The sequence below is a fragment of the Drosophila santomea genome, chromosome 2L, assembly GCF_016746245.2.
Source record: "Drosophila santomea strain STO CAGO 1482 chromosome 2L, Prin_Dsan_1.1, whole genome shotgun sequence".
Lineage (NCBI taxonomy): Eukaryota > Metazoa > Arthropoda > Insecta > Diptera > Drosophilidae > Drosophila > Drosophila santomea.
The window spans coordinates 7322791-7348209 of NC_053016.2; the positions used below are offsets into that span (position 1 = coordinate 7322791).

The window sequence follows — 25419 nt, forward strand, 5'->3', positions numbered from 1 at the left end:
GTAAAAAAGCGCTTAGCCAACAGCATTAATCATTTTAACATGGCTACTTTAGCTCAATTGCAAAGGAAATCATATAACTACAAATTATATAATCTTTGAGTTATGGAGTACTTATGTGTACTATTTAAGTGCGCTTTCCTTGCAATGAGACACATTTGTGTACAATACGCAGTCATGCAAGTAGGCCAACCACCAATTATAGCAATATTTTTACTGCTGCTTGGCCATTCGGTGGGCCAACTCAGAAGGACGACCATCAATCGACAGGTCAATCAGAACAGGACCCATGCGAATGTGAAGGCGGAGAAGATCGTGCTGGCAGCGAAGTACTTTCTGGTGGACAAGCAATCCTCGCAAGCCACGCAGGTGTTGACCAACGGATTCAATCTGGAGTACACCATTCGGGTGTGTATCGGAACACCACCGCAGTGTTTTAATCTCCAGTTCGATACTGGATCATCCGACTTATGGGTGCCCAGTGTCAAGTGTCCCAGCACCAACGAGGCGTGTCAGGAGCACAATAAATACAACTCCAGTGCGTCGAGTTCCTACGTGGAGGACGGAGGAGAATTTAGCTTAGAGTACGGCACGGGCAGTTTGCTTGGAGTTCGCTCTAGGGATACGGTGAATATTGACGGTATGGTAATCAGGAATCAAACTTTTGTCGAGGCCGTCGATGAACCAGGTTCAGCCTTTGTGGACGTCATTTTTGATGGCATAATTGGAATGGCATTTGCATCTCTCTCGAGCGGAATAACCACTCCCTTTGACAACATCATCCGGCAAGGATTGGTCCAACGTCCGGTGTTCTCCGTCTACCTCAGGCGCGATGGAACCTCGCAGTCTGGCGGCGAAGTCATCTGGGGAGGCATCGATCGGAGCATCTACAGGGGCTGCATCAACTACGTTCCAGTATCGCTGCCTGCCTATTGGCAATTTACGGTTAATTCGGTGAAAGTCAGGGACATCCTGCTCTGCAACGGATGCCAGGCCATCGCCGATACTGGCACCTCGCTCATCGTCGTTCCCCTGCGAGCCTATCACGCGATCAATCGAGCATTGAATGCCACCGATAATGGAGAAGGAGAAGCCTTCGTGGACTGCAGCAATCTATGCCAACTGCCGAATTTTAACCTAAATATCGGTGGCTTCACCTACACACTTACCCCAAATAATTACATCTACAAGCTGCAGGCGGATAACAATCAAACCCTATGCCTATCCGGCTTCAGCTACTTGGAGGGAAACTTATTATGGATACTGGGAGACATTTTCTTGGGAACAGTCTATACTGTTTTCGATGTGGGTCAGGAGAGAATTGGATTCGCTAAACTAAAGAAGAACTCAACTTATGGCATTTATCGCCCAACTTATGTTAGAGATTACTCTTTCTACGGCGATGAATACTCTAGATACTTCACTTGAGTCACTCATGTTTCAGTTTTCGACCAGTCCACCGACCTATTTTACACGTCATCTGTCTTTTGTCAAAACACTTGTATTAAAAAAGATGCCTAAAACCAGAAACAAATATTTGCCGAGTTCTTTAAGTTCTAAGACCAGACTGCTCTGTTTTCAAGTCAGCTTAAGTGTGCCAACAGAAACCGTGGACTGCTAATGAAATGGCAAAATTTTCCGCTATTTATGGATATTTGTAGAAAGACAATAAGACACGGGAGAGCAGACAGAAGTTATTTAAATTCCGAGCCCATTTGGTATCTATTCACAGTCGAATTTCAGCCGCAGACATGAGACAGTTGTTAGTTTTATTGCTGCTAGTCGGTATTGGCCATTCCGCTGCCAAGTTAAATCGCGTTCAGCTCCACTTGAACAAGAACTTCACCAAGACCCATGGAGGTGTGAAGGCCGAGAAGACCGTGCTGGCGTCCAAGTACTCATTCCTGGCGGAGACGTCTCTCAGTACCAGCTCCTCGAGTGCCACCGAAACGCTGCACAACTCCATGAACAATGAGTACTACGGAGTGATTGCCATCGGAACCCCTAAGCAGAGATTCAACATTCTGTTCGACACCGGATCCGCCAATCTGTGGGTTCCAAGCTCTAGCTGCCCGGCTTCAAATATCGCCTGCAAGAAGCACAACAAGTACAACTCGGCGGCATCCAGCACCTATGTGGCCAATGGTGAGGAGTTCGCCATCGAATACGGAACTGGCAGTCTGTCGGGAATCCTCTCCACCGACACGGTGACCATAGCGGGAATCAGCATCCAGAATCAGACATTCGGCGAGGCACTCAACGAGCCGGGCACCACCTTCGTGGATGCCCCTTTCGCTGGAATCCTCGGACTGGCCTTCAGCGCCATTGCCGTTGATGGAGTGACTCCGCCGTTCGACAATATGGTGTCCCAGGGACTGCTCGACGAGCCCGTTATCTCCTTCTACCTCAAGCGCCAGGGAACCGCTGTTCGCGGTGGAGAACTGATCCTGGGCGGCACTGACTCGAGCCTTTATAAAGGAAGTCTCACCTATGTTCCCGTTTCGGTGCCCGCCTACTGGCAGTTCGCGGTGAACACCATCAAGACCAATGGCATTGTGCTCTGCAACGGATGCCAAGCCATCGCCGATACGGGCACCTCTCTGATCGTGGCCCCCCTGGCCGCCTACAGAAAGATCAATCGCCAGCTGGGCGCCACCGACAATGGCGATGGAGAGGCGTTCGTGAGCTGCAGTCGTGTTTCAACTCTGCCCAAGGTCAACCTGAACATCGGTGGCACCATCTTCACCCTGGCGCCCAGGGATTACATTGTCAAGCTGACGGAGAATGGCCGAACCTACTGCATGTCCGCGTTCACCTACATGGAGGGGCTTAGCTTCTGGATTCTGGGTGATGTCTTCATTGGCAAGTTCTACACGGTGTTCGACAAGGGCAACGAAAGGATTGGTTTCGCCAGGGTGGCGGACTATTAACTAGTTCTTCGCGAAAAAGAAATAATATAAGAAATTCGTGCAATAAATAAAAATCAATTTGAAGTGTTTCTTATCAGTTAATTTATTTAGAAAAATCAACAACTGTGTTGTGAAGCTTATAAGTTGGTTATAAATAATTGGGGTTTATTGGATGGAAATCAGAGCGAGAGTAAACTGTAGTAATTGCCCCCATATGGGGGGCTATCTTTATACTCACTTGGGATGGGTCAGCGGCACTTCCAGTATCAACTCGGGCGGGTAATCAAAGTAGTCCGGATCGTGACCATTGGCCGAGACCACCAATGGCAGTATGTCCCACTCGCTGCCCTTGCCCTTCCAGCCCAGCTTGGTGCAGACCTGACGGATGGATGGAGGAGAGCGATGGGATTGGACATCAAACAAATCGAAAATCAGCATAAGGCCATGCAGTCAGCCAGCGGCTGGCAGTGGCGGACATAAAAGTGACATGTGTAAAAATAAATGCGGATACTTTGGGGCTCGGTTTTATATGCAAATACATCACTGTGGGGCATGGTGGACTACGGATTGACTGAAACCATGGATCGCAGTGGACCAACATCTGCTACCGTATTTGTGCTCGTATTTATTGACAGCTTTGTTGTTTGTTCGGTTTTTGCGTATTTAAAAAGAGATTTATTACAACGAGTTATAGAGCGAACTTGTTGCCACTGTTGTTGTGGGCTTTTGGGCCTTTTCCAACTTGTTGGTTCGGCAAAAGGTCGTCACATGGGAAATTGGGCGGGCCGAAAAGGGGCCGAAAGGGGCTTGGATTTAAAGGCAAAAACAGTTGATGCGTGTAAATATGGTGATGGCTGAGGAAAAAACATATATTTATGCATGTATATATGATATGTAAATTGATAGGTGGATTGCGCAGAGCCACATGAATAAACAAAAGCTGCTTGGCGGTATTGTAAATATTCTCAAACCGTGTCTATAACTTTGCGTTTAAATAAACAGGAAATGATAAGTCAAGATAAATTATAAAATAACGTAGGACTACTGGTTTCATATTCTTGGATACGCACCTCAGTAAACTCGACATTCATGGGATCGCCAATGATTTTTCCATCCGCCTGTTTGTAGCCGGCATAAGATATTAATTGGTTATTCCAAATGCGATAATCGTGCTTGGCATCTGTGCGCTGGGGAAATATCGTGATGGCCGATCTGAAATGTAAAATCAATTTATTTTACACAAGGCAACCGCAAAACAATTTGTGTACCCAGAACGTTAAAGTTCGCCAAAGTTCAATGAAACTTTTGGAAACAGCCAAAAGCGCTTTGCGCCCTAATGTGCGTACAAGTCAAAAGTGCAACACCAACTGAATCAAATGGGGCAGTTGAAAGGGATGGTGCCTCAACTATTCGTGGCATCAAATTGGCAGCGGCAGCCCCCTTAACTTTCACCCTCTCAATTCAGCCAATTAGCAGGCCAAACCCATAATTTGGCAATCACTTTTCGCAAACATTCCACCGACGCCTGCCACGCAGCGAGTAGATTATTTGAAAATTTCGGAATTGTATGTGCCAAAGAGCATGGGAAAATATTAATAATTATGTGCGGCTCAAAACGATTAGAGGGCTTCCAAAATTGTCCGTTCGTTCTAATTTTCATGAGCTGGCAATTACGTGTTGAGGGAATATTTAAAATTGCATTCCTAATTGCGAGTGTTAATTGTTCAATCGAAACATTTTATATACGAGTATATCTAATTATATTTTTATTAAAGTGTGCCAGTGTTTTAAGTTCACTTTTCTTTCCATTCAAAGCCTATACTCATATTTCCTAAGAAAAACCATGAATGAATATTTAATTTAGCCAACACTTGGCCGACAAATTCAATTACCTCAGGTTGCCTTTATTTGTTGCATATTTAATGTGATTGCAAATGGCTTCAAACATGCCACTTGTTGTTGTCACATACCGGCAGTCAAAGACCTGCAAAATATAGTACATAAATAATGAAAATATCAGCTTGACAATAACGAATCACTCTTCAGTGGAACATGTATAAATTTCCACCTAGAGGGGTGTAAAAACGCGATTCCCGCAGAGCTAAAATTACCTAAAATATTCAAATGCTTGCAGCTGGAAACTAGAAAAAATCAACACCATTTGCAGACAGAAAACTAAAAGTGTAGACAATTGTTTTTCATGAGTTTTAGTTGCCAGCCCCCCAAACCCTAAAGCTGTGCAACACATTTATATTTCCTTTTTTATTCGCCTCGTTCAACGGGGCGGATGATAAATGTGACATAAATTTCTGTGTAACTTCTATATTTGTTTTATTTGTGTGTTAGCATGGGTCGCATAAGAGAGTTGTTCGCAACTTGTTCACACACCGAAACCCTTTTTCAATTATTTCGCTTCAATGAATTTTTTGCAATATTTCTGTTTAAGTGTTGAACTCACACCCTGAATCTCACACCATGTTATCTGGTTCCATACAATTGTTTTTTTTTTCCACACCTGTTTTGTGGCCTCTTCTGTATTTGGGTCTAGGCCAGGATGAAGTCCCTACAGTTGGCTTTATGGGATTTCTATGTTAAAGCCACTCGAAACCGAAATTCATTCCTGGCCAAGGAAAGCCCTTTTCATTCGATTTTCTGCTGTGTTGGGTTTTGCCATGTTTTTCTCTGTCGGGGGCAAACCAATGTACAACGAGTTTCCTAATTAAGTTTGCAAAGCGCACAAAACTGAACCCTTTTTAAGTGCTTATGCCACACATACTTCATTTAATTTAACGCAAAGTTCTCCGCTTTTTTTGTCTCGCCAGAGTGGTATTGGATAGCTTTGGAAAAGTTAGTACATGTAATCAAAAGTCAGCGCGAAAAATTAAATTAACATGGAAAATATTTATGGTACTTTGTATCTGCTTGTTTTACCACATAACTTTTAGCTTTGAGTTAAACATAACATTTGAAACTATGCGGAAGGTAGCTTTATTTAATTTGAAAGCAGAATATGAAACTGACATCCGTCCGCCAATGCAAAGTATGTACATTTGTTTGGCATGGCGCTGAAGGTGACTACTTGTCTTTGGAAATCAGATTTGCCTTCTCGAGTTCTCAGCTAACAAACACACGTGAATCATTCAGGCGGAAATGCAAATCGGTTTACACTTTGCTAGGCATACGCACACTCACACCCATCCACACACACACCCACACACACACAGTGTCAGCCATTTGGTGTGCCAACTACTGATCATTATAATTTGTATACGAGTATGTAGATTCGGGTGCATGTGAATAAATCTCCGCCTTGGGCGCCATTTCTTTTGCGAGTAAATTAAAATTTACGAGGATTTGCATTTCAAATTTTAGCTTTGTCTTTGTCTATTTCCCTTTTGACTCTGCTCTTCGCCTTCGACATTTGTCATTTGCCTGAAACACGCATAAATCTAGAGTAATGTGGCCCAGACAAAGGCACATATTATATATTCGTCTGTGATTTGTTCTCTAACAAATTTTAGCTGACTACTCCGGCGGGTGTATTGCCCATATAATTTTTTGGAATTGCATACGTTTAAGCCTAATGTGCCTTGATGAATTGTTGTCATATTTTGTGGCTGATGAAAGCTATTTTCGAGTTCTGTATGACCTCTCCGGTCATGAATCACTGATAAATCCATCTAATCCTCATGAAATACTGGTGTGTAGCTTTGCCAAACGAAACCTAAAGACGTTTATCTGATAAATGGCATTTACCATAAGTTTTGCTCAAATAACTTCGATTCATAACACATAAATCAGCATTAGCAGCACTCACCTGCAACTTTGACCATTGTATGCGGCCAATGCAACGTGAAGAATTGCGCCAGGCCAATTTGGCACCATAAATTAGCTCCGTTTCGGTTAGCTGATAATGTCCTGTAGTCTCAATGCTCTGCCGCACCTGTTTCCACCGCGTCTCGTGGGCCGTCGATGATGTACTACACTCGAGATGGGAGATAAGATATCAGATAAATCATTTTAATATAATATTCCTGTGTCTTTATATCTTAAATGTATTTGAGTTATCTGTTATGTAAAGCTCACCGCTTAATCGATGTGAAGTACTGCTCCAGGAAGTCCTTGGCGTGCTCCAGGATCAGATCGGGTTTCCTGGCCTCCACCGCCGCATTGCCAATGTTCATAATGCTGCTCGTACAGGTGGCCTTCGAGCAGGAAAGAATCTGCAGAGAATAGACAATGGAGCCCAGCAAATAAGTCGTCAAGTCGGAATGAATGGAGTCTGTGTGACATGTTGTGACAGCTTTAATTAAACAAGTGTAATTGCTCATTTAGGTGATTAAATTTTTATTGGCAATTGCCCTGCAGCGACAAATGGCCATGAATGGCAGTTGGGAGAAGGGAAAATACAAGCAACGAACTGGTGACAGTTGAGATACAAGTGGAGAGTCACAATGGTACGAAAATTAAATAGATAAAAAGTTGAGAAAAACCAAAGGACCTTTAGAATCACCCCAGTTTAGTAGGGAGCGTTTAAAAAGCATTTCACCGTCAATTGCGGATGTCGTTTTTCCTGCCAGTCGTTTATTCCTGCGCGCTTTTCCTAAACTTAAGCCCGCTTCTTGGTTTGTTTTTTATGATGCGTGCCGTTGTAATTTTCATTTCCACTGCCGCAGCTCACCTAGGATTCCTGCCTCCTGCCGAGCACTTTCCTCCACACCTTTCTTCTTCTCAGCTTATTTGCCCGACGGTTTAATTTACTCAACGCCACGACTTCAGTCTGTCTATTACTCCGTGGAAAAGCAGCCGCAATCCGCCCAAGACACCCGCGGTCATAATTAGTTTGTTTTTCCAGGCAGTTGAGCCCTCGAATTGGCTTGGCAAAGAGTGGCATAAAAACTGCTCAAGTGTCGCAAGTGTCTAACTAAAAAATTTCATGCGGCTGTGCTCGCTACAATTACGTCAATCATACGCAGTGTATGCCGCGCTAAAAGCAGCTTCTTGAAGCTTACGAGCGATTTTAGTGGGTAAGAATGGCAAAGAACACATAAACTGCTGAAATAGCGAGCCATTTAGGACATTAAATTGTAAAGTGAATAGATGTAAACCAAGCCAATTAAATAACCCTTGAGCAACTCGTTGAAAAGTCCATTTAAACAGAAAATAATTTTCAGCAACTTTCCAAAAAGAATCTTTAAAGAGAATGTTGGTTCATGCCTTTTTGTATTAAAATATTTTCTGGTAAAATGCAATACATTAATATATTAACATACGCAATTAAAACAATCTGATTAAAACAACTTTCTTGGTATAGATTCTTTTTATTTTAAGGAGTATTATGTAAGTGCGAATCACTTCATGTTTTGCTCACTTTTGCATATAAAATAGTTAATACCATGAGTAGTAAAAGGTGAATTTGCGTTGCTGCATCTTACCATAACATACAAATCTGAATTGGTTGTTAAAATGTAATACCTCTGCAACACCCTGGCGTTCCAGCAGTTGTTGAGGTAATAAAAGTGGTAGGGCTAGTAAAAGTGGTAATGGCAGTAAAAGTTGAAAAGCAATAGCAGTCAAAGTATCACAGTTGGCAAAGGATTAGTTTGTGAACGTATGTACTTCAATGTTGAGCTGCGATTTCCACAAAGGCACATTAATTTTAGAACTCTCTTGTTTGCAACCGTCCTGGCCACAATAAAGTGCAGTTTGCAACTTAAAGGCAAGCCACATACTTTGCCTTGTATGCGTATGCACATGGCAAAAATGCATTTCCCTCCTCTTTTCGCTGCTGCCCGCCCACATAAACTTTGCCAATTTTCACTCAGCTGCACAAGACAAATTTATGCACAATGCAAACAGCAACCGAGCCAGGCAACCAAAAACATCACCCAAAAACACAGCGACACACATGACGAGAATACGTCAGTTAGCAAAGTGGAAAGAGAGTTACTATCCTAATAAGCAGGAATCAGGCGCGGAATGCGTCTGGTTAAGTGGCTAAATTATTATTTTCCGTGGGCGAGAACCTCATAAGCTAAACAAGACGTCATAAAGGCGCTGGCTTTTCATTTTCATTTCCATCTGCAGCGGAGCAAATGAAATTTTTGCCGTCTGGGTGGGAATGCAAATAATTGCCAGCGCGGGACTGGTTAGCACTCAAAGTTGTCCAAAATTGTTTTATGTAAATATAAACAGGAGGAGCGGCATTTGCAGCGGAACCGGAAATTGTTGCAGCTGCCGAAATAAATACGAAGGAAACGCTGGAAGGATTTCCCGCCCACCCACACACACACACATTTACTGGGCGGGAAGCTTAAAGTTTGGCGTGTAAGTTTGGTTTTCCTCGGGCCACGTGCCACCCAACTCCAACTGGCTGGCATGTGGCATCTCCCCAAGAAACTGCACTTTCTCCATCGAAGAGGAGCAGGACTTGGCCGCCGAAAATGGTTATTTTTTCGCTGCTCCTCGTGCTTGCAGCAGAATTATGCCCTTCGGTGCGGGAAAGTGAAGGAGGTGTTGCCGTTTTCATTCGCCTTGGGGCATGTTTCCTCAGACAACAACGCACTTCGGATGCCCTTGCTTGGATTGTAAAGCAGCGAAAACCTAGAGCGGATTGCATTTACAAGCTTAGCACAGGAAAACAAGGGCTTTTACTTAGTTACAGTCTCATTACATCAATAGATCAATAGTTAAACATTTAAGAGAAAGTTGCATGCGTACTTCCCAACTTCTTATGTGAAATATCAACGAAAAGTTAACCAAAAGCCAACCAATAAAAAAGTTGTTGGCACCATGACAAGTGCTCTCACCGAAACATCCCAAGAATAACATTTTCCAGCCAATTGAATTTCCGGCCAAGCCATTGCCATAAGTTTCCCGAGACGCCAATTTTGCCAGTTTTCTTCCGGAGCTGAAACATAACCACGAAGGAATTCAAATATTAACTGCATTCTGCGGCAGTTAAGTTTGTTTTGCCACTTTTTGGGCCACCTTTTGGCCATGAAATTGAAATTGCACGGCAACGGGCGCACAAATTAAGTGGAAATGCTGTCTGTGGTGATGAAAAATGCAACGAAAATATTTGCACCAACTTTCGGTTGTCGAGTGCATGATATTTACGGAGATGTGTGGCAAAGTCACTCAAAGCCAACCGAGCACGAAGTAAAGCCAACTCCAGGACACGGATTAACCGAAAAGTGTGCGGCAGTAAAGTTTCATTAACTGGCTGGGATTAAAGACCCTTTTCACATGCTCAAGTCACAAAATCCCGAGTGTTAAATGCCCCGATGTAAACTTAATGCTTGCAACTTAAAGTGCTGGTCCATTATAATTACCTGGGTGTCAGAAGCGGAAGTGGGAGTCCTTGGGAGTCCTTTGGAGCAATTTGCATGTTGTTGCATGGAGTGCTTAAGCAAAATGGCACATGGCACAGTGGCTCATATAAATTTGTGCATTGCATAATTTCGAGCGCATTAAAACGGCGCTTGGTGGGCGGGCGGCGAAAGGGAAATGAAATTTGATTGTGAAAAAGGATTCGTTGTGCCATTTCCGCTGTTGGCGTTGATGCTGACTTAATTAGCATAGAAAGTGTAGCTGAACTGCAAGTGCAACTGCAACTGCCACTGCCACTGCCACTGCCACTCTGGACTTTTGGGGGTGCCAGGCTAATTGGGGTTAGGTCTCCCAACTTTAAGCCGACTTCTGACACCGCCGACTTGCCACTTCGCATCTGCAGTTTGCACTTTGCTCTCGCCGCTTCCACTCGGCCTAATGAGGTTCGAACCAATGGAGCGGCGGTGGCTGAATCCGTTTTGGCCAAATTAAATTATGCTGATTGTGGCGGCAACAATGCTGAAAGGTATCCAAAGGTATGCTAATGAGCATAGCGAGTTTTGAGCACTGACAGTTACTACAATTTAAATTTGAGTCAACAACAATTAGAAGGCGTTCCTCTAAGTCATTAGAGAAACCAACTAACTTTATTGCATTCCCGACACAAAAGTGTTTTCACCACAAAGCTTATAAAAACTCATTTCTGTATTAAGTTGTCTTGCCTTTTGTGTTGCTCTAGAATGTAGTATGTAGTTGTATTAATTATTTTCAACTTGGAGGACAAACAGCTTATCACGCCCAATTTTGTCGTTCGTAATAGCTCAACATTTTCAGAAAAAAACGAACCACATTCACCACATTAGCCCAAAAATAGTACATAATTCAACACCCACAGAGCAAGGGAAAAATGTAGAAAAATGAGCCAACTTCAGGCCACTTTATTACGATGGGAAAAGTTTTGTGGACTGACAAGAAAAAAAGGAAAGAGCAGCCGGGTCCTTTATTTAATCCGCCATCCAGCCTGGGCACGCACTCTGCCAACTTTTGCATAACAAAACTGCTGTAAAACGCTCCAATTGCAGACGAGCAAACAAACAAAGCGACAGGACCCACACACACACACACTCACATATGCAGGATGCACCCACACAGCCACTCACCCACACAGCTCACACAGGCATACAAACAATTACATGGCAGGGTAACATTAAATAACTCCTGCAAGTATGCAATGTTTCTTGCGCTCGTTGGCCAACTCACTTTTAACGCATTCCTTCGGCTGAAACTTTCTGCTCTTAGCCCAAGTATTGTTTTACTGCCCTTTTATGGCACACTAGCTCGTGCATGGAGCAGTGGCTGCTCCTCGGCCACGTGCAGTGGCTAATTACGGCCAAGATTCCCACTCCCGCCCTGCAATCCCGGACGTGACTCACCTCGCGACCCTTGCAGTGCAGCGTATCGTACACCTCCGGCCTGCCCTCGATGTTCTTCAGTCTCATCGGCTTGCGCATCAGCAGACTGCGTCCCTCGTCGTCCAGGTGCATAAAGCTGCAATGTAGAAAGTGATTTCAGATGTGGGTGGCAAGTGTGGCAAAGTAAGTGCCAAGCCGGCGAATCTGAGGGCCATTTGGGCCACTAAGCTGCGCACATAAATCGCGCAATTTGTCTAGCCGCTGGGAAATCTTTTTTACTCAGTCTACTCCTTTTAAAAATTATAAATATTCAAGTACTCTATTTGTTTTTAAATTTTAATTCCTATAAAAGTCTATTCGATTTGTTTCAAACTAGCCAATACACACATAATAGGTACAGCGTTTTTTAATAGCTTTTTAAACAACAAAATATACACATAACTTTATTAAAAATTGAGCACGAACAACCTCTAAAAATGCTACTTATTTCCTTGTTTGACACAGAAATATTCTCATTTTTTGATTAATTTAAAAAATTTAAAACGCTTTTGGTGCAAGGAAGGGTAATACATACAATACAAAAAACATAATGCCTATGGCTAAATTGTTTATTTTAAATCGTATAAAACCCAAATACTTTTTGCGCAACTGCTAGGAGTGAAAAAGAAATGGTTTTCGATTTCCGCCGACAAATGCTATTTACCAGCACCACCTGCAAATCCCATCTGGTTCCTAAGCACAACTAGTTCTGCTAAGTCCTGCCGCTATCCTGTGGCTGCCCCAAACAATTTATCTGTCATGCCAGGAGTGGTGTGCTCCATATATAGTATCAGTGATAAATGCAATCCTTACCTGCCGGCACGCGACCGATAATCCTGTGACATCTTTCTGGGCTGCTGTTGGTTTTTGGGCGACGGCGATAGTTCCCGCGAACTTTTTCCGGACGCAGTGCCGCTGCCCGAGGGCGGACATCCCGCACCCTGGCCACCTCCACCACTAGCGCCACTCCCATTCCCGCTGCCACTGCCATCCAGCTCGACCACGATGCTGGTGTTGGTGCCACGCCGTTCGCGAATCGGTGGCGATGCTGTGGAGATACTGGCGCGCTTGTGGTGCCTCAATGGCGTGCCACTTGAAGAGGGCAAGCCCACTGCTCCTGGTGCTCCCCCCGGATGGTCCACTTCATGGCTGGGCGAGGAGTCGCCGCCTTCGCCATTTGGATTGCAGTTCAAGAGCCCATTGCCATTCACCGTTGGCGTTGCTTGAGTTTTGATTTTTCTGCTGTTTTGTTGCTGTGCGGCGGCTACATGTGCCTTCTGTTGCTGCTGCTGCTGCTGAAGTTGCTGCTGCTGTTGCTGTTGCGGCAGCTGCTGCTGCTGTTGCGCATTTGTCGCACGTTTGATGGTCACGAATCGCAGGTTCTCGAATATCGATGTGAAATGCTGCGACATCTTGCCCGGGGACTTGGAGCAGCTCCTCTGCGCTGATTGTTTGCCTCGTTGATTTAAAATGCAGCCAACAGGTGAACCACTTGGACAATTTACCCTCCAAGTTTTTGATTAAATTCTGTTCGTAAACTTTCTGCGGCTCGCTTATTTTATTTTTTGGGCCACACTCAATTGCTTCACTGAGGATTGAAAAGTTTTCGGAAAGTTGTATTACTACGCTTGGTCGGAACAGATAAAGGAACTTAAAAACATACTGTTGTAATGAGAGGTTTAATGAGGAAAATCGGCAGGAGAAAGTATGCTTTTGTTTGCTATTGTCTTTAAATGGTCTATAATTTAAATATAATTAAAACGTAATGTCTTGAATAAATAAAATACTGCTTTACAAAATCTCTACCTGACTAGTTTACTTGATTGATTAGCATATAGTGACTTCCACCAGTTTGTGCACTCGGATGAAGCAATACCTTTGGCTTGAGGCTCTGCCATCGAATGTCATCAGAAATCATTGAGTTGTCCAGCTTTCTGCTCCTTCGGATCCACTCAAAATGCCTGAGAGCGACGGTAGGAAAACAATAGATGGACAAAGGCTGGCTTTTAGCTACAAAAATAGACTTATGCACTCAAAGCCAGCCGGCCAGCTAATTGATTGATTGATAAGGCAAAGCGAAAAGGGCACAAAGGGACGTACTATACATATGTGTGTGCAGATGTACATGGCATCGTGGAAAAATAACACCCAGTGAATCAAAATAAGCCGAAATTTGCGGTCATTATTTTGATTTGCCAAAGCAATTTTCCAAAGCCGTCATTAAACAAACGGCAAAAACAAGAGCCCACAAACAATGGGCGAGTAATTAGAAAGCGATAGCATTTCATTGGACATTCTGACTGTCCAATGACTAAGTGCGGGAGTGCCCTCAAAGTGAATCATTCGGCATTTGATTTCGAATTTAAATGTGCGTGGGTGCCCATGGAACTTCATCGATGAAATGGATACCATGGAACCAGGTTCCCATGTCAAATGCAGCCACATTTGGAGGTTAATCTATGGCAGCGACTCATCGGTCTCGCATTTTATGTGGCCCAATACACAACACAATAGCACCTGTCCATCACCTGAGCTCGGAATAGGATAATTCGCACCGGGTTTTAAACAGATTTAATTATTCGAATAAGTACGGCAATTTCATTAAGCGATCTCTCTTGAACTAGTTATAAATTTCGGACTATTTAATTATTAGAAAGCATTATTATTTTTGAATAAGTAAGTTTTTGAGTAAAGTGAAAAAGCCATTACTATGTAGGCTTTATGTTCACAAAAACACTTTCATTTACATATTCTAAAATACCAAAAACGATTACATTTTATTAAGTACAACGCAAACAGTGTAGTCCTGGTATATAAATAGCAATTTTGCATTCTACCTATCATATTCTTAGTTGTCATAAATTACGCCACTTTAATAAAATTTTCTGCTGTGCAAAACTTTTCCTTGCAAATCAGCTCAACTGATGCGTCATCTTTAAAATTTGCCCATTTTTTTAAGCGGTTAAGAGGTTAGACAAATGCTGCCTAACAAATGAACGAGCCGCGAATGGAAATGGGTTTTTTTTTTGGGCAGGAAAAGGGAAACAGCAGCTGGTGAAGAGAAAAACATCGTGAAAATTGGCTGCAGAATGAATGATTAAACCCTTTTGAAGGCACAAACCAAAGGCTCAGCAGATGTTGTCTGCAACTTTTGCAACTGTAATCAGAAGCCTTCACTTTGCCACACCTCGGTTAAGGTGAAGGTTAAGCGGAGTGTATAAATAGGCCAGCTGCCGGTTCACCCACCAAATTAAAGGTAAACTAATTGAATTTTCATAGAGCGGCAGGGACTTCGTCACTTTTTGATTAAGAAAATTTATTACGGGGCTTGGCGCCGTGAAGGCGTCTGGTTTTGTGGTTTGCAGCGGCAAATTGCCATAAAGATGCTTTTAATTGCTACAAATGTTGAGCATGGCCTGGAAAACCCGGCGTCTGCTTTTCATTTCCGCTCGCTTTTCCACGCTGCCTGCTTAATCAGCCCAAAGGCAAATAAAAGTGGTGGGTATTCTTTGGAGTATTTGAGACAGTGCCTCCGTTTATAGTTGTTTGTCAGTCTCTGTTGGTTTAAAATCTAATGAGCTGTGTGCAAATTAGTTGGTGCAATACAATAATCCTAAATGTTTATAACAACTTATTTAGTTAACAATAACAGAAAACGAACGAGGACTATCTTTATTACTTTTTATTTGGATATAACATCTATTTTCATCGTATTGCTCATACGCAGCGTTGTACATTCGCTAGTGAATATTGTTCTCATGTATTTCTAATGTTTATTGCTGCATCCATTTATGAATGGATACATTTGGTAAAAATAAGGAACAGCACCTTCAAACTCACAAAAATATTTCTTGAAATAGAGTTCGAAATTTAAGTCCGATTTATGAACCGAAAAGAGGGAAATCATAAAATTTCCCAAAGGAGGCTTTACGCACAAGATCTCTCGCAGGAAACACAATTCAATCACATTTCCCCGGCAGCAAGTGGAAAATCTCAGATTTCCTACAGTGTCAACACTTAAGCTCCTCCAGCACCGCTTCACAACGTTTTAAATCCAATCAATTGCTTTAAAATAAACCCTTGAATAAAATCAAAGGCAAAACCGTAACGACGACGGACGCTGAATGCTTTTCGTATTATCTCAAATGACAACACAGCCGCGTGAAGAAATGCAAACCAAAGGAAATCGTACAATTGGGGGACAAAGGAAAGCGTTTTAAAAAAATCCTAAAAAAATTCTGCCAAGTACAATGCAAAACAGTAAAAAAGGGAAGTGAAAAACCAGCAAATCGGTTAAGAAAAACCATTTAAATGGTAGACACAACACAGCTAGCACAATGGGTATGTGGTTTTCCACCCACAGAGGTGAAAACTGGATTCAGCCAAGGACTTAACTTGTGGTCAAGTGCGAATCATGACCAGAATAGAACCCGGATTTGGCAGAATATTTATATCTAAGGCGAATAAGGCGAACGTGAGCTCTATAATTAGGGTATTTTTCCTAAATTGCCATTTTAATTGGCTTACGCACAAGTAATTTGTACAACAATAGAGCTCTTCCAAATATGGTGTTGAATTTTAAATGTCAATTACCTCGAAGGATAATTAGCGCAGCAGTGTTTTGATCATACAAAAACCTTTTTATTGGCAATCATTTAGGTACTACTTTAAAACTTACTAAATGCACTTCAAAGCATTTGAAACTTCTGAATTTTAACCGGATTTCTTGCCATCCCGCAGAGCTCTTATAAGTTGACATGTTTCTAACAGAAAAATTGCTCTCATCGCTCAAAATTTATTTTATGCTAATGCAAATTGTAAAATAACCCAAAGTCAGCTGAGCAGCATGGTATCCATGTTACATTTACAAAATGGACGAAAGACCCTTCGGTAAATAACACATCATTTTTGAAGATTCTCGTAAAGTGAAGAAAATCCGTTGGCCATCCCTTGGATGGCTCACAAAAAAGGTAAACAAGTTTTATTCCCCTCAAATGCTGACTATCCGGCTCTGGATTAACATATGAAAGGGATAGTCCTGCAAAGGATTTTATGCCTGTGAAAAGGATTTGCCGAGCAGCGAATCCAAGTACACCCACATCCTTAAGCAAGTGTATTAAATATTCACACATAATGTTGCAAAATTTATACTCCTGTCGGCCTTTGTAATGTCAGCCTCAGCTGCGGTTCGCATTTTGATAGTCAATATTGAATGTTTATTTATTGTTATTCAAAAACATGCCGAACATTGCATATTACGTATATTTCAGTGTGAGGTGTGAGTAATGGAAGTTGAGATGAAAGGCTGATTTGTTCGTAAATTGATTTGGGTTTGCATTAGACATGTGAAAGGGAAAAGACGCCGAATATTGAGTTCAATCTTCAAAGGGGAGATCTTCATTTTGAAATAATTTAGCTAATGGTTAAAAATTATTCCTCAATCGTCTACAGTGCATCTTTATGCATAAGAAAGGTAAGCATAACCTATATAGTTTAGTGAACATTCTGTAGTTCTTTTTGTTGCGAATTTTACGTATCGCTGAGTTTCTATGGAAGTACCTTCTCGACTATGCAATATGCCATGGGCCGCCAAGCATCAGGAATATTATAATTATCTTAACAACGAAATGAAGAAAACTGCCGAAACGTGGATGGAACAGCAAGGATGGAAAGGATGGGAAGGATGGGTCCTTGTCAACCGTTTGACATCGGCTGCTGCGACAGCTTCACAGGAAGTTGGCCCACTGTCTCCCAAAAAAGTTTGCTTGGCACTCAATTTGATGTTATTTTTTACTGCTAATTGTTTTTCAATTTATGTTGGATATTTTCTTATAAACAAATTTTGTCGACTGCATGCTAAAGAGTTAATTTCCGTATCTTTGAGAACCTTAATTACTTAATGGTGTTTCGTGTTTTTCGTAATTCAGTTTAAATCTTTCGCCTTTGAGGGTATTAATTAAAGATTTATTTCCATTAATTAATTATCCTTATCGGGCTTAAGAACTTTACTGATTCTTCCGTTTCCAAATGCTTGAATAATACATTTAATTGCAAGTTAAATCATTTCGATATCTAGAGAGAGAAATTAATCAAATGACTGCTTGAACTGGAGAGTTGTTTGGGTTGACTGATTATTGTGGTCCAACAATTCGTCAATCAATTGTAGGTTGACATTGTGTTCATTTTAAAGTGATTTTTGTGGCATTTCTAATAAATCATTATCAGTCGGTCTAGCTACGTTACTAATTAAACTAAATAATTAATTTACTCATTTATCTATATACATTGGTAAACTTGCACTTAGGTATGTATTTAAAAGATTCTATCATATTCTGCAACATTTATGGCAGCTAAGTGATTTTAACTACGTTTGTACTAGGTTTTTATTATGATCACATAAATGTTGTTAAATCCACACAATGTTCTCAAAATCTTGTTGAAAATATGAAATTTGCAAATGCAAAATGAGAAATGAAAAGTGGTCCAGATTTTTAAAATTATTTTATTTTCCTTCGCTAAGTCGAAGAGGTATTTAGTAATATAGTTTCTGGTCCGCGCTCCTTTTCAAAGAAGTTATTTACTTTATTTCAGACTTTTCTTAGAATGTGACTTATAATTGAAGTTACTCAGCATAGTAGCTAAAGTAAACGATTTATAAGAAGTAGTACCTTTTGGAAAACAGTATTTTTGTAGTTTAATGGACTAATTCATTGTAACTATTAACAGTAGTTGATTACACATCTTAACAAAGCAAAGAAACAGTATTTCTCGCCACTTTTCCGTGGCTCACTTCACTCACTAAGAGATTTAAAAACTCTTTTTAAAACTGATAGCTTCTTTTGAATATCTCAGTGTGGTCCTTCGATTTGAGTTTTCAGCGCGATCCAAAGAACTCGAACGCCGCGCGTTGACTGAAGCTAAGGCCGCAACGCAGCATCCTTAAATAGCGGCTGAACCTCCGACAGCATCCTTTGGTTGTTGTTGAAAGCTCGGCTGCCGCACTCCAACAAGCTCTAAGTGGCGTGGGTCCTGGCTAAAGCTCCTGTGATGCGGCGGATGCTGGAAGAGGATGGTTGGAACAGCGACCTTGGGCTGAAAGGGAAAATTCACCAAGAGGAAAACACCAGTTGCTTTGTTTTGTGACGTTTATTGTTAAAAGAGGGATAATAGCTCTCCCATTTCATGCAAACCCATGGCTCCCATGGATGCAACACCAAAGTTGGAGGTGCTTTTGAAATCTTGAATTCTTTTCCATAATTTTCCAACATTCAAGAAAATTAAAAATAAATTAACAGTTAAGCTTAGCCTAGAAATATACCTATAAACCTAGTCTTTTGTATAATTACTAATATAGTATTTAGGATTCTTGTCAAACTCCCTCTAATAAAGAAAAAAAAACACTGAGTACAGGATCTTAGCCAATTTCTTATGTGGTACCCCGAAGACTGCAAATTTTTTATACAATCTGCTTTAGTAAGGCGAATTAAAATTGGAAGAGCTTACAAATGCCGCGCATATTTGATGACTTGTTGAACGCCTTTTCACAGATGTTTAGTGGTGACGGGGAAGACCAGGTTGAATTTGCCATACTCCAAAACGTTGAGTTTGATCTTCCGATGCTTTTACATGCAGGCTGGATCTCATTGCAGTTGTAGTTCGTGGTGGTGGTGGTGGATTTGATGGTTGTATATATATACAGGTATACAATAGAGAGACAGAACATTAGTATAATCCTTTTCAATAATTTAAATAAGACAACAATCATTAAGCCTATTCTTAAAACTAGTTTAAAAATGAAGTGATCAGACGATGTATAAATGAGTAAAATAAAGACAACAAAACAAAAATGGTTTCTCTATTCAAAGCTTTTAGGCTTTTCGAGTTCCGTGATCGCTTCTGATTTTGTTTATCCTCATGTGTATTATTTCATGTTAGTTTTGCGAGTGTTCATGTTTAGTAAAGTTGTTATTAAAGAGGGTCGTGACCATACTTGAAATCGATTCACTTAATTCTTGAGTTTTACATGTTCATTGAAAGGTCACGCACTTTGGGTTTCATGTTAAGTTGTTGTTGAATTCAGACGAGTTTTGATTTGGGGATCTTGCACGATTTCGGTGGTTAAAAGTATATAAAGATGGTTGAATTTTAAAAGAAGTAATGTAGACCAACGCTGGGATAAAAATGTTCAGCAGAGCGCGCCAAATTATTAAGGTCCAATGTTAAAATTATTCCAAGTGTTATACATTTTTCCACTTTTGGTGATTCTGGAAAAAAGTATTTGTTGGGGAATCCTCGTTGTATTAAATCCATATGAATCCATCCATAAAATCTGCAAATCCGTTGCTAGCATTGAATTATTCATTTCCAGTGTGTGGCATCATCGATAATAGAGTACGCCATCTAAAATCCAATGCTTCTCCAGAGATAATCCTCAATACGCGGTATTATTTGCCTTAATTGACATTGTGTTGAATTACAACGCGAAGTAGATGTTTCCTGTGATGCTTTCTATATCCTTTTCCGTTGAATTACTTTCTTTCTAAAAATTTAAGCCCTACGAATAACAGTTGGTCCTAAATAAGCGAAGTTTTCAGCATAAGAATAAGAGTAAATCAAGACCTAACTTTGTAACGAAAGGGAATCGCGATCTAAAGAAATATATACAAAAATTGTTAAACAGGGCCAAGGGAGTTGCTTCCGCAGTCCGAAAAAGGACACTAACATCCGAAAAGTTCGAAAGTTCAGGTACAAAATCGAAAGGGGCTTCATGGCAGCTATTCTGCTCTATATGAAATTCGCCTCAAATAGCAATAGCAGCTGCATTTTTGCAATCAACTTGCGCACCATTGGCGGCGTATGGCAAACTGAAAGTGTCGAGCCATTCCTTGCACTTTTCGGAGCTATCGAAAGCCAGGATATTGGCAATATAGTCAACGCTAATGTTGGGACGATAACTGAAAGATATTATCATTATTAGTAACAATTAAAAGGTAATGGATATAATCAACTTACGATTTAATAATGACTCGCAATGCAGCTTTGCGCTCCCTCTCCAGGAACCACTCAATCATGTGGCCGGACATTAGAGGCGCCGACTTGTACAGGGAAAACAACTTGCAGTAGTTCCCCAGCGACCACGCAGATCGGAACTGAAGAGCGTGCGCAATGGCAGGATTTTCGCGTTGATCAGCCGTAATCGAACGCATGACAGTGGTGATGTCTGGAAGTAGGAAGCTGTGTTAGTTTTAATTGAAAATACATGATTAGCAGAAAACCATACCCAGAGTATTCTTTGTGAAAATATAGTAGAGTATGCGATAGGCGGTGAACTCCAGGGCATTGGCGTTTTTACCACCGATCTCCATGTACAGCATCTTAAGTTGCGTCTGGCACTGATTGAACTCCTCGTGGTCACCCTTCTCCATGGCAATGCGAGCGTGTGTCTCGTACACCTCCACCGTAAACTGATCGCGAATACCCTGGACCTGTGGGTAAGTTTGTGTTAACATTACTTTATATCTTTACTCAGCAAACACTTACTGTCAAATCCTGCCTAATGGACTTCAGCTGATCACACGCATAGTGATAATCCTGATTGGCACGCCATTTTCCTTTCACATTAACAAGGGAGTGGGTGAGCACTTCGACAGGCCGCACCTCCGACGGTGACGGCGCCTTTGTAAGACGCAAAAATGATTTTTCTAGATCCCTACAAGTTCCTACAATGTGTAAATCGAGAAGATCTAAGCCGCTAGCCGCCTCTGTGTCCTCGAAGAAAGCTGACCGATGGTGCTGCTGCTGTTGCTGCATCATTTTCTTCTTGTTTTTGGCCGTAGTGAGACCAAACGGTGAGCTTGCAATGGCGACGACCGATTTCTTGGCCGAGCTGGAGCCCTGCTGTGAAAATCGTGCCGCACGCTGTTGCAAGCGCGCTGTGTCATCATCAACGGCACCGCCAACAGACGACTGTTTAGAGTAGAAGTGAGGTGTTTCCTTTTTTTTTATCTGTGCGGAGGCCATGGCGGCAGCGCGCTTTCCCTTCTTCATTAGCATTTTCTGCTGCTTGCGGGACAAATTCGCGGTGAGTGGTATGAAATTCAGAGATTCGTTCGAGCCCGATTTCCGGATAACTTTACGCGCCGGGGGATTGCTGGCATCGCTACTGCGGGAGCACGATCGGGAGCGGGGAGATCGCGAGCGGGAACGCGAACGAGAGCGCGAGTACCGTTTCTTGCTCGAGTACTTTAACGAGTTTGAAGATGACGGCGACCTGCAAAGGGCATAAATATACTCGTTTAGGCTACAGGTTCAATGTGATTAATAGAAATCATATTACTCACCGCGATCGACTCCTGGAGTACTTAGACGATGAAGAATGATGATGAGAACCGTAGCCGGATGACGACTTGTTGAACTGACTGCCCTTTTGCTTGAACTGATTCACTATACCCGAGGAACCCTTGGCAGGAGACTTATCCGCTTCGCGGTCTCTCTCCCGCTCCCGCTCCTGCTCCTGCTTTTTCTGAAAGTAGTTGCTTCGCTGTTGCTGCGGTGGTGCCACATTGCTTAGCACCACATCGATGCCGTCCCTTTCGCTGTGCACCGTCGGCATGGGCTCGTTGTCCCAGTCACGTGTCCACAGCTCATTGCGATTGGCCGCGGCTATAATCTTTCCTTTCAGACATATGTCTATCTGATCTTTATCCAGATCCGTGTTGCACTTTGAATAGCAACGGGCAACATATTGGTTGAGGGCATCCGGCCAGGAGTCATTGGACGCCATTTGAAAACTGTTGGGCCGCTTAAAATTTGATGTTTGTGATGGAGCGGGAGAAGCGGCTGCCTTGTGCTGTTGCTGTTGATGGTGATTTTGCTGCTGGGGATTCTCTGTGGGTGCCACTATGGCCAGGGGTAATGGTGGTGGTGGTTTGCTTAAGTCTGGAGTAATTGGCACACCTACATCGCTGGCGCTAATGATGGGCGGCGGTGGAGCTAAGGGTGTGTCTGGGACTTGATTAGCAAACGGATTGCTATATGCTGATTGCTCAAAATTCTTGTTTTTGTTGTTGCGCTTGCGCTTCTTTTTGTTGCTGTTGTTATTATTGTACATTTGCATGACCTGTTGCTGTTGTTGATGCTGCTGCTGCTGTTGTTGTTGTTGATTCTGCTGTTGCTGCTGCTGCTGTTGTTGTTGTTGTTGCTGCTGCAGGGGATTAGGGCCACCGGCTAAACGCTTTTGGTTTAAATTCAAATTAAAGCGTATACCCCCGAAATTCTTTTGCTGTTGCTGTTGTTGCTGCTGCTGTTGCTTGTTTTGGCCAGGTGGCTGACCGACTTTCGGCGGCGGCGGAGGCGGCGGTCCTGAGGGTAGGGGTGGCGGTGCCGCCAGCGCATTGCTGAAGCCCGGCGGCGCATTTGACGCACTGACCGTCGAGGTTACCTGCTGTTGCTGCTGCTGCTGGTAGCGCATGTAATATTGGTAGTACTGCTGATACTGCTGCTGGTACGCGGCATTCTGGTTTGCATACCAGGCGTAGTTGCTCCACTGCTGGGCGAGCTGGGCGGGATTACCGCCCTGCTGCTGCTGTTGCTGCTGCTGCATCTCCTGTAGTTGCGGAATCAGGGGCGGCGGAGCACTCATGGCATCCGACATTGTACTCCCGCAATCTCCCTCTCTTGGTCCTTTGCTAATTTCTTTTTTTACCTGAACTTACCTTTGGGTTTTGCGAATTCAGCCCCTGATTTAAAAGAACAAAGGGCACGAAAAATGGGAAAAATGTGCGTATTAGTTGGGTGTATATGTGTGTGTGTGTGTTGGCATGTGACGCCATTTTTATTTCTTACCTACTTTTGGCCTCCGAGAACTTGCACTTTTTGCTTTGATTTTCGCGTTTAAAACGCCGTTTTCGCCACGATAACTAACTAAAACGGTTGGGCAATGCAAATCCCTATCTGCATACACACGAAAACACTCGGAATACGCTACTTTTTGACTGATTTCATCACGATATCTAATCACGTCTGAACAGTTGAACTATTTTTTCGTATGAAGAAAAAGAGACAGAATAATCGATGAATAGAGATGTCATAGAGCGCAGTGTGACCACAGCTTGCTTCCCCGAAAATCCATTCTATGCAACGGAGCCACTCTATTTCACATTTGGGGTATTCCGAATAACTGTTGCAACGGTTAATTTTAAATATATATTTAAAAAAGGAAGTTCTATTAAGTACAATACTCCGTAGATTTAAGATTCTTCTTGATTTGTGTATCTTAAAAAAAGACAATTTATTAGTAATCCTACAATATAGAACTCTTTATCTAAAAACAATATAACAGAATCATTGATAAAATGTTTTAAAACAACACGTTGCTTAAAAAATTCTTAGTTATATTTATCACGTATAGTAAAATCAAATTTCAAAAGATCCACAGTACGCGTTCTTTTCAACAGTGAAAACCCCAGGAAACACCAATTCTATGGGCTCCACCAATGGGATCTGCCCCATTAAAGGCCAGGTGATAGCCAACATCGATATTTTTCCCGATCTTTGACTGGTAGACGAACCCGAGTCTGGAGTCCTCCCGCAGCTTGGCCTTCACCATGGTGCCATTCTGGAAGTCGTACTGAAGTCCAATGGCAAACTGTTTCACATTTTCGGAGCTGTAGAGGTTCGCCTTTATGGCAAAGGCCCAGGCTTCGCCGATCCTTTGAAATATCGATCCTCGCAGGTCCTCGAAATTCTCGCTGCAAGTGAAATATACCCATTATATTTGTTGCCTTTTTAATAATAATAAAGTTATTGGAGCACCTACAGTTTCAGACCCACTTCGGTCCTTCCATTGTTGTAGCCCAGGCACAGGGCGTGCTTATCGAATCCCTTTTCGTCACAGTTGTACTGCGTTCGATATCCCAGCACCCAGTTCTCCACAGGCGCCACCAGGACATAGCCCAGAAATAGGGGCTCGTTGTACAGCGGCACCACCAGTTCCACCTTCACGGGATCGCGCTCCAAACCGCACTTCAGCTTCGTTTGAAACGTCACCCTAAGGGGTTAATTCACATTGATATTACTTGTAAAGAAATAGTAAGAAAAATAGAAGACACTCACTCGTCTTTCGTGCCAATTGTGGACTTCAGCAGTCCATACAGCCGACTGCCAAAGTTCATGCCGCGCACGCCGATCTCCGAGAGAAGATCATTGTTGGTAAACCAGCCGAGGGACGTGCTGTAGATGCCCACTTCCTTGAACACCTCCATGCCGCCAAAGACGCTCGTCATGGTGGGATATCCCTCGCCGAAGGTGCTCAGATAGAAGTCCGAGTCCGTTCTCGTGGTGCACTGCATCTGCCAGGCGCCGATCTTGAAACCATTGATGAGGCAATCCTTTGCCAAGGCGCCCACATGGAAGTAGGTGGGCATTTCGCCCTCCGCCGGTGGCATGGGTATTATCTCTACCTCGACATCCTTGGCTGGCTTCTCGGGCTCTTCCTCCTTAGGTGGCTCCTGCTTAGAGGCATCCTGCTTGCCTGACTTCTTGCTCGGCTCCTCTTGCTTCGCCGGCTCCGGAGACTCCTTCTTACTCGGTACTGTGGTGGCTCGGGTGCGCATCTTGTTGCGGCGAAACAAGTTGCGCAGCCGTTGCTTCATATTAGTCATTTTAAGATGCGTTAAAAAAAATAGCAAAAAATTAGGTAAAAATTTAAAATTTTGGCGAAACGGTAGATC

The 25419-nt window shown here is 42.6% G+C and overlaps 5 protein-coding genes across 7 annotated transcripts in view; 2 read left to right on the forward strand and 3 right to left on the reverse strand.

Annotated features, from left to right (window-relative positions):
• Positions 1 to 18586, reverse strand: part of LOC120458004 (nitric oxide synthase) — a 33380-nt gene extending 14794 nt beyond the window's left edge. Inside the window, exons 1-8 of one of the 2 annotated variants that reach the window (XM_039645499.2) lie at positions 18358 to 18580; positions 12503 to 13277; positions 11672 to 11786; positions 6993 to 7129; positions 6724 to 6886; positions 4799 to 4890; positions 3977 to 4118; positions 3145 to 3284 (exon numbers count right to left, since the gene is read on the reverse strand). In XM_039645499.2, the coding sequence (XP_039501433.1) occupies positions 3145 to 3284; positions 3977 to 4118; positions 4799 to 4890; positions 6724 to 6886; positions 6993 to 7129; positions 11672 to 11786; positions 12503 to 13101 (1388 nt within the window). In that variant the 5' untranslated portion in view covers positions 13102 to 13277; positions 18358 to 18580. Of the gene's footprint in view, positions 1 to 3144; positions 3285 to 3976; positions 4119 to 4798; positions 4891 to 6723; positions 6887 to 6992; positions 7130 to 11671; positions 11787 to 12502; positions 13278 to 18357 lie in introns of both variants that reach the window. The other variant, XM_039645500.1, reaches the window with a different exon arrangement.
• On the forward strand, positions 161 to 1531 carry LOC120458006 (lysosomal aspartic protease). Its single transcript, XM_039645502.1, has one exon. The coding sequence runs from the start codon at positions 175 to 177 to the stop codon at positions 1423 to 1425; it is 1251 nt and encodes a 416-aa protein (XP_039501436.1). The 5' UTR covers positions 161 to 174; the 3' UTR covers positions 1426 to 1531.
• Positions 1664 to 2996, forward strand: LOC120458007 (lysosomal aspartic protease). Its single transcript, XM_039645503.2, has one exon. The coding sequence runs from the start codon at positions 1749 to 1751 to the stop codon at positions 2925 to 2927; it is 1179 nt and encodes a 392-aa protein (XP_039501437.1). The 5' UTR covers positions 1664 to 1748; the 3' UTR covers positions 2928 to 2996.
• Positions 18587 to 18820: 234 nt separating the features above from the next.
• LOC120448375 (leukocyte receptor cluster member 8 homolog) lies at positions 18821 to 23756 on the reverse strand. 2 transcript variants are annotated; one of them, XM_039630360.1, is made up of 6 exons: positions 23538 to 23756; positions 22030 to 23427; positions 21230 to 21959; positions 20970 to 21174; positions 20702 to 20909; positions 18821 to 20643 (listed from the first exon to the last, which is right to left on the reverse strand). In XM_039630360.1, the coding sequence occupies exons 2-6, from the start codon at positions 23340 to 23342 to the stop codon at positions 20490 to 20492; spliced, it is 2610 nt and encodes an 869-aa protein (XP_039486294.1). In that variant the 5' UTR covers positions 23343 to 23427; positions 23538 to 23756; the 3' UTR covers positions 18821 to 20489. The 2 variants fall into 2 exon arrangements, with proteins under 2 accessions (XP_039486294.1, XP_039486283.1); XM_039630349.1 differs by having other exon boundaries at positions 23534 to 23756.
• A 304-nt stretch (positions 23757 to 24060) lies between these two features.
• On the reverse strand, positions 24061 to 25357 carry LOC120444087 (voltage-dependent anion-selective channel). The gene is made up of 3 exons (XM_039623613.2): positions 24803 to 25357; positions 24507 to 24737; positions 24061 to 24438 (listed from the first exon to the last, which is right to left on the reverse strand). The coding sequence occupies exons 1-3, from the start codon at positions 25348 to 25350 to the stop codon at positions 24138 to 24140; spliced, it is 1080 nt and encodes a 359-aa protein (XP_039479547.1). The 5' UTR covers positions 25351 to 25357; the 3' UTR covers positions 24061 to 24137.
• Positions 25358 to 25419: the final 62 nt, after the last annotated feature.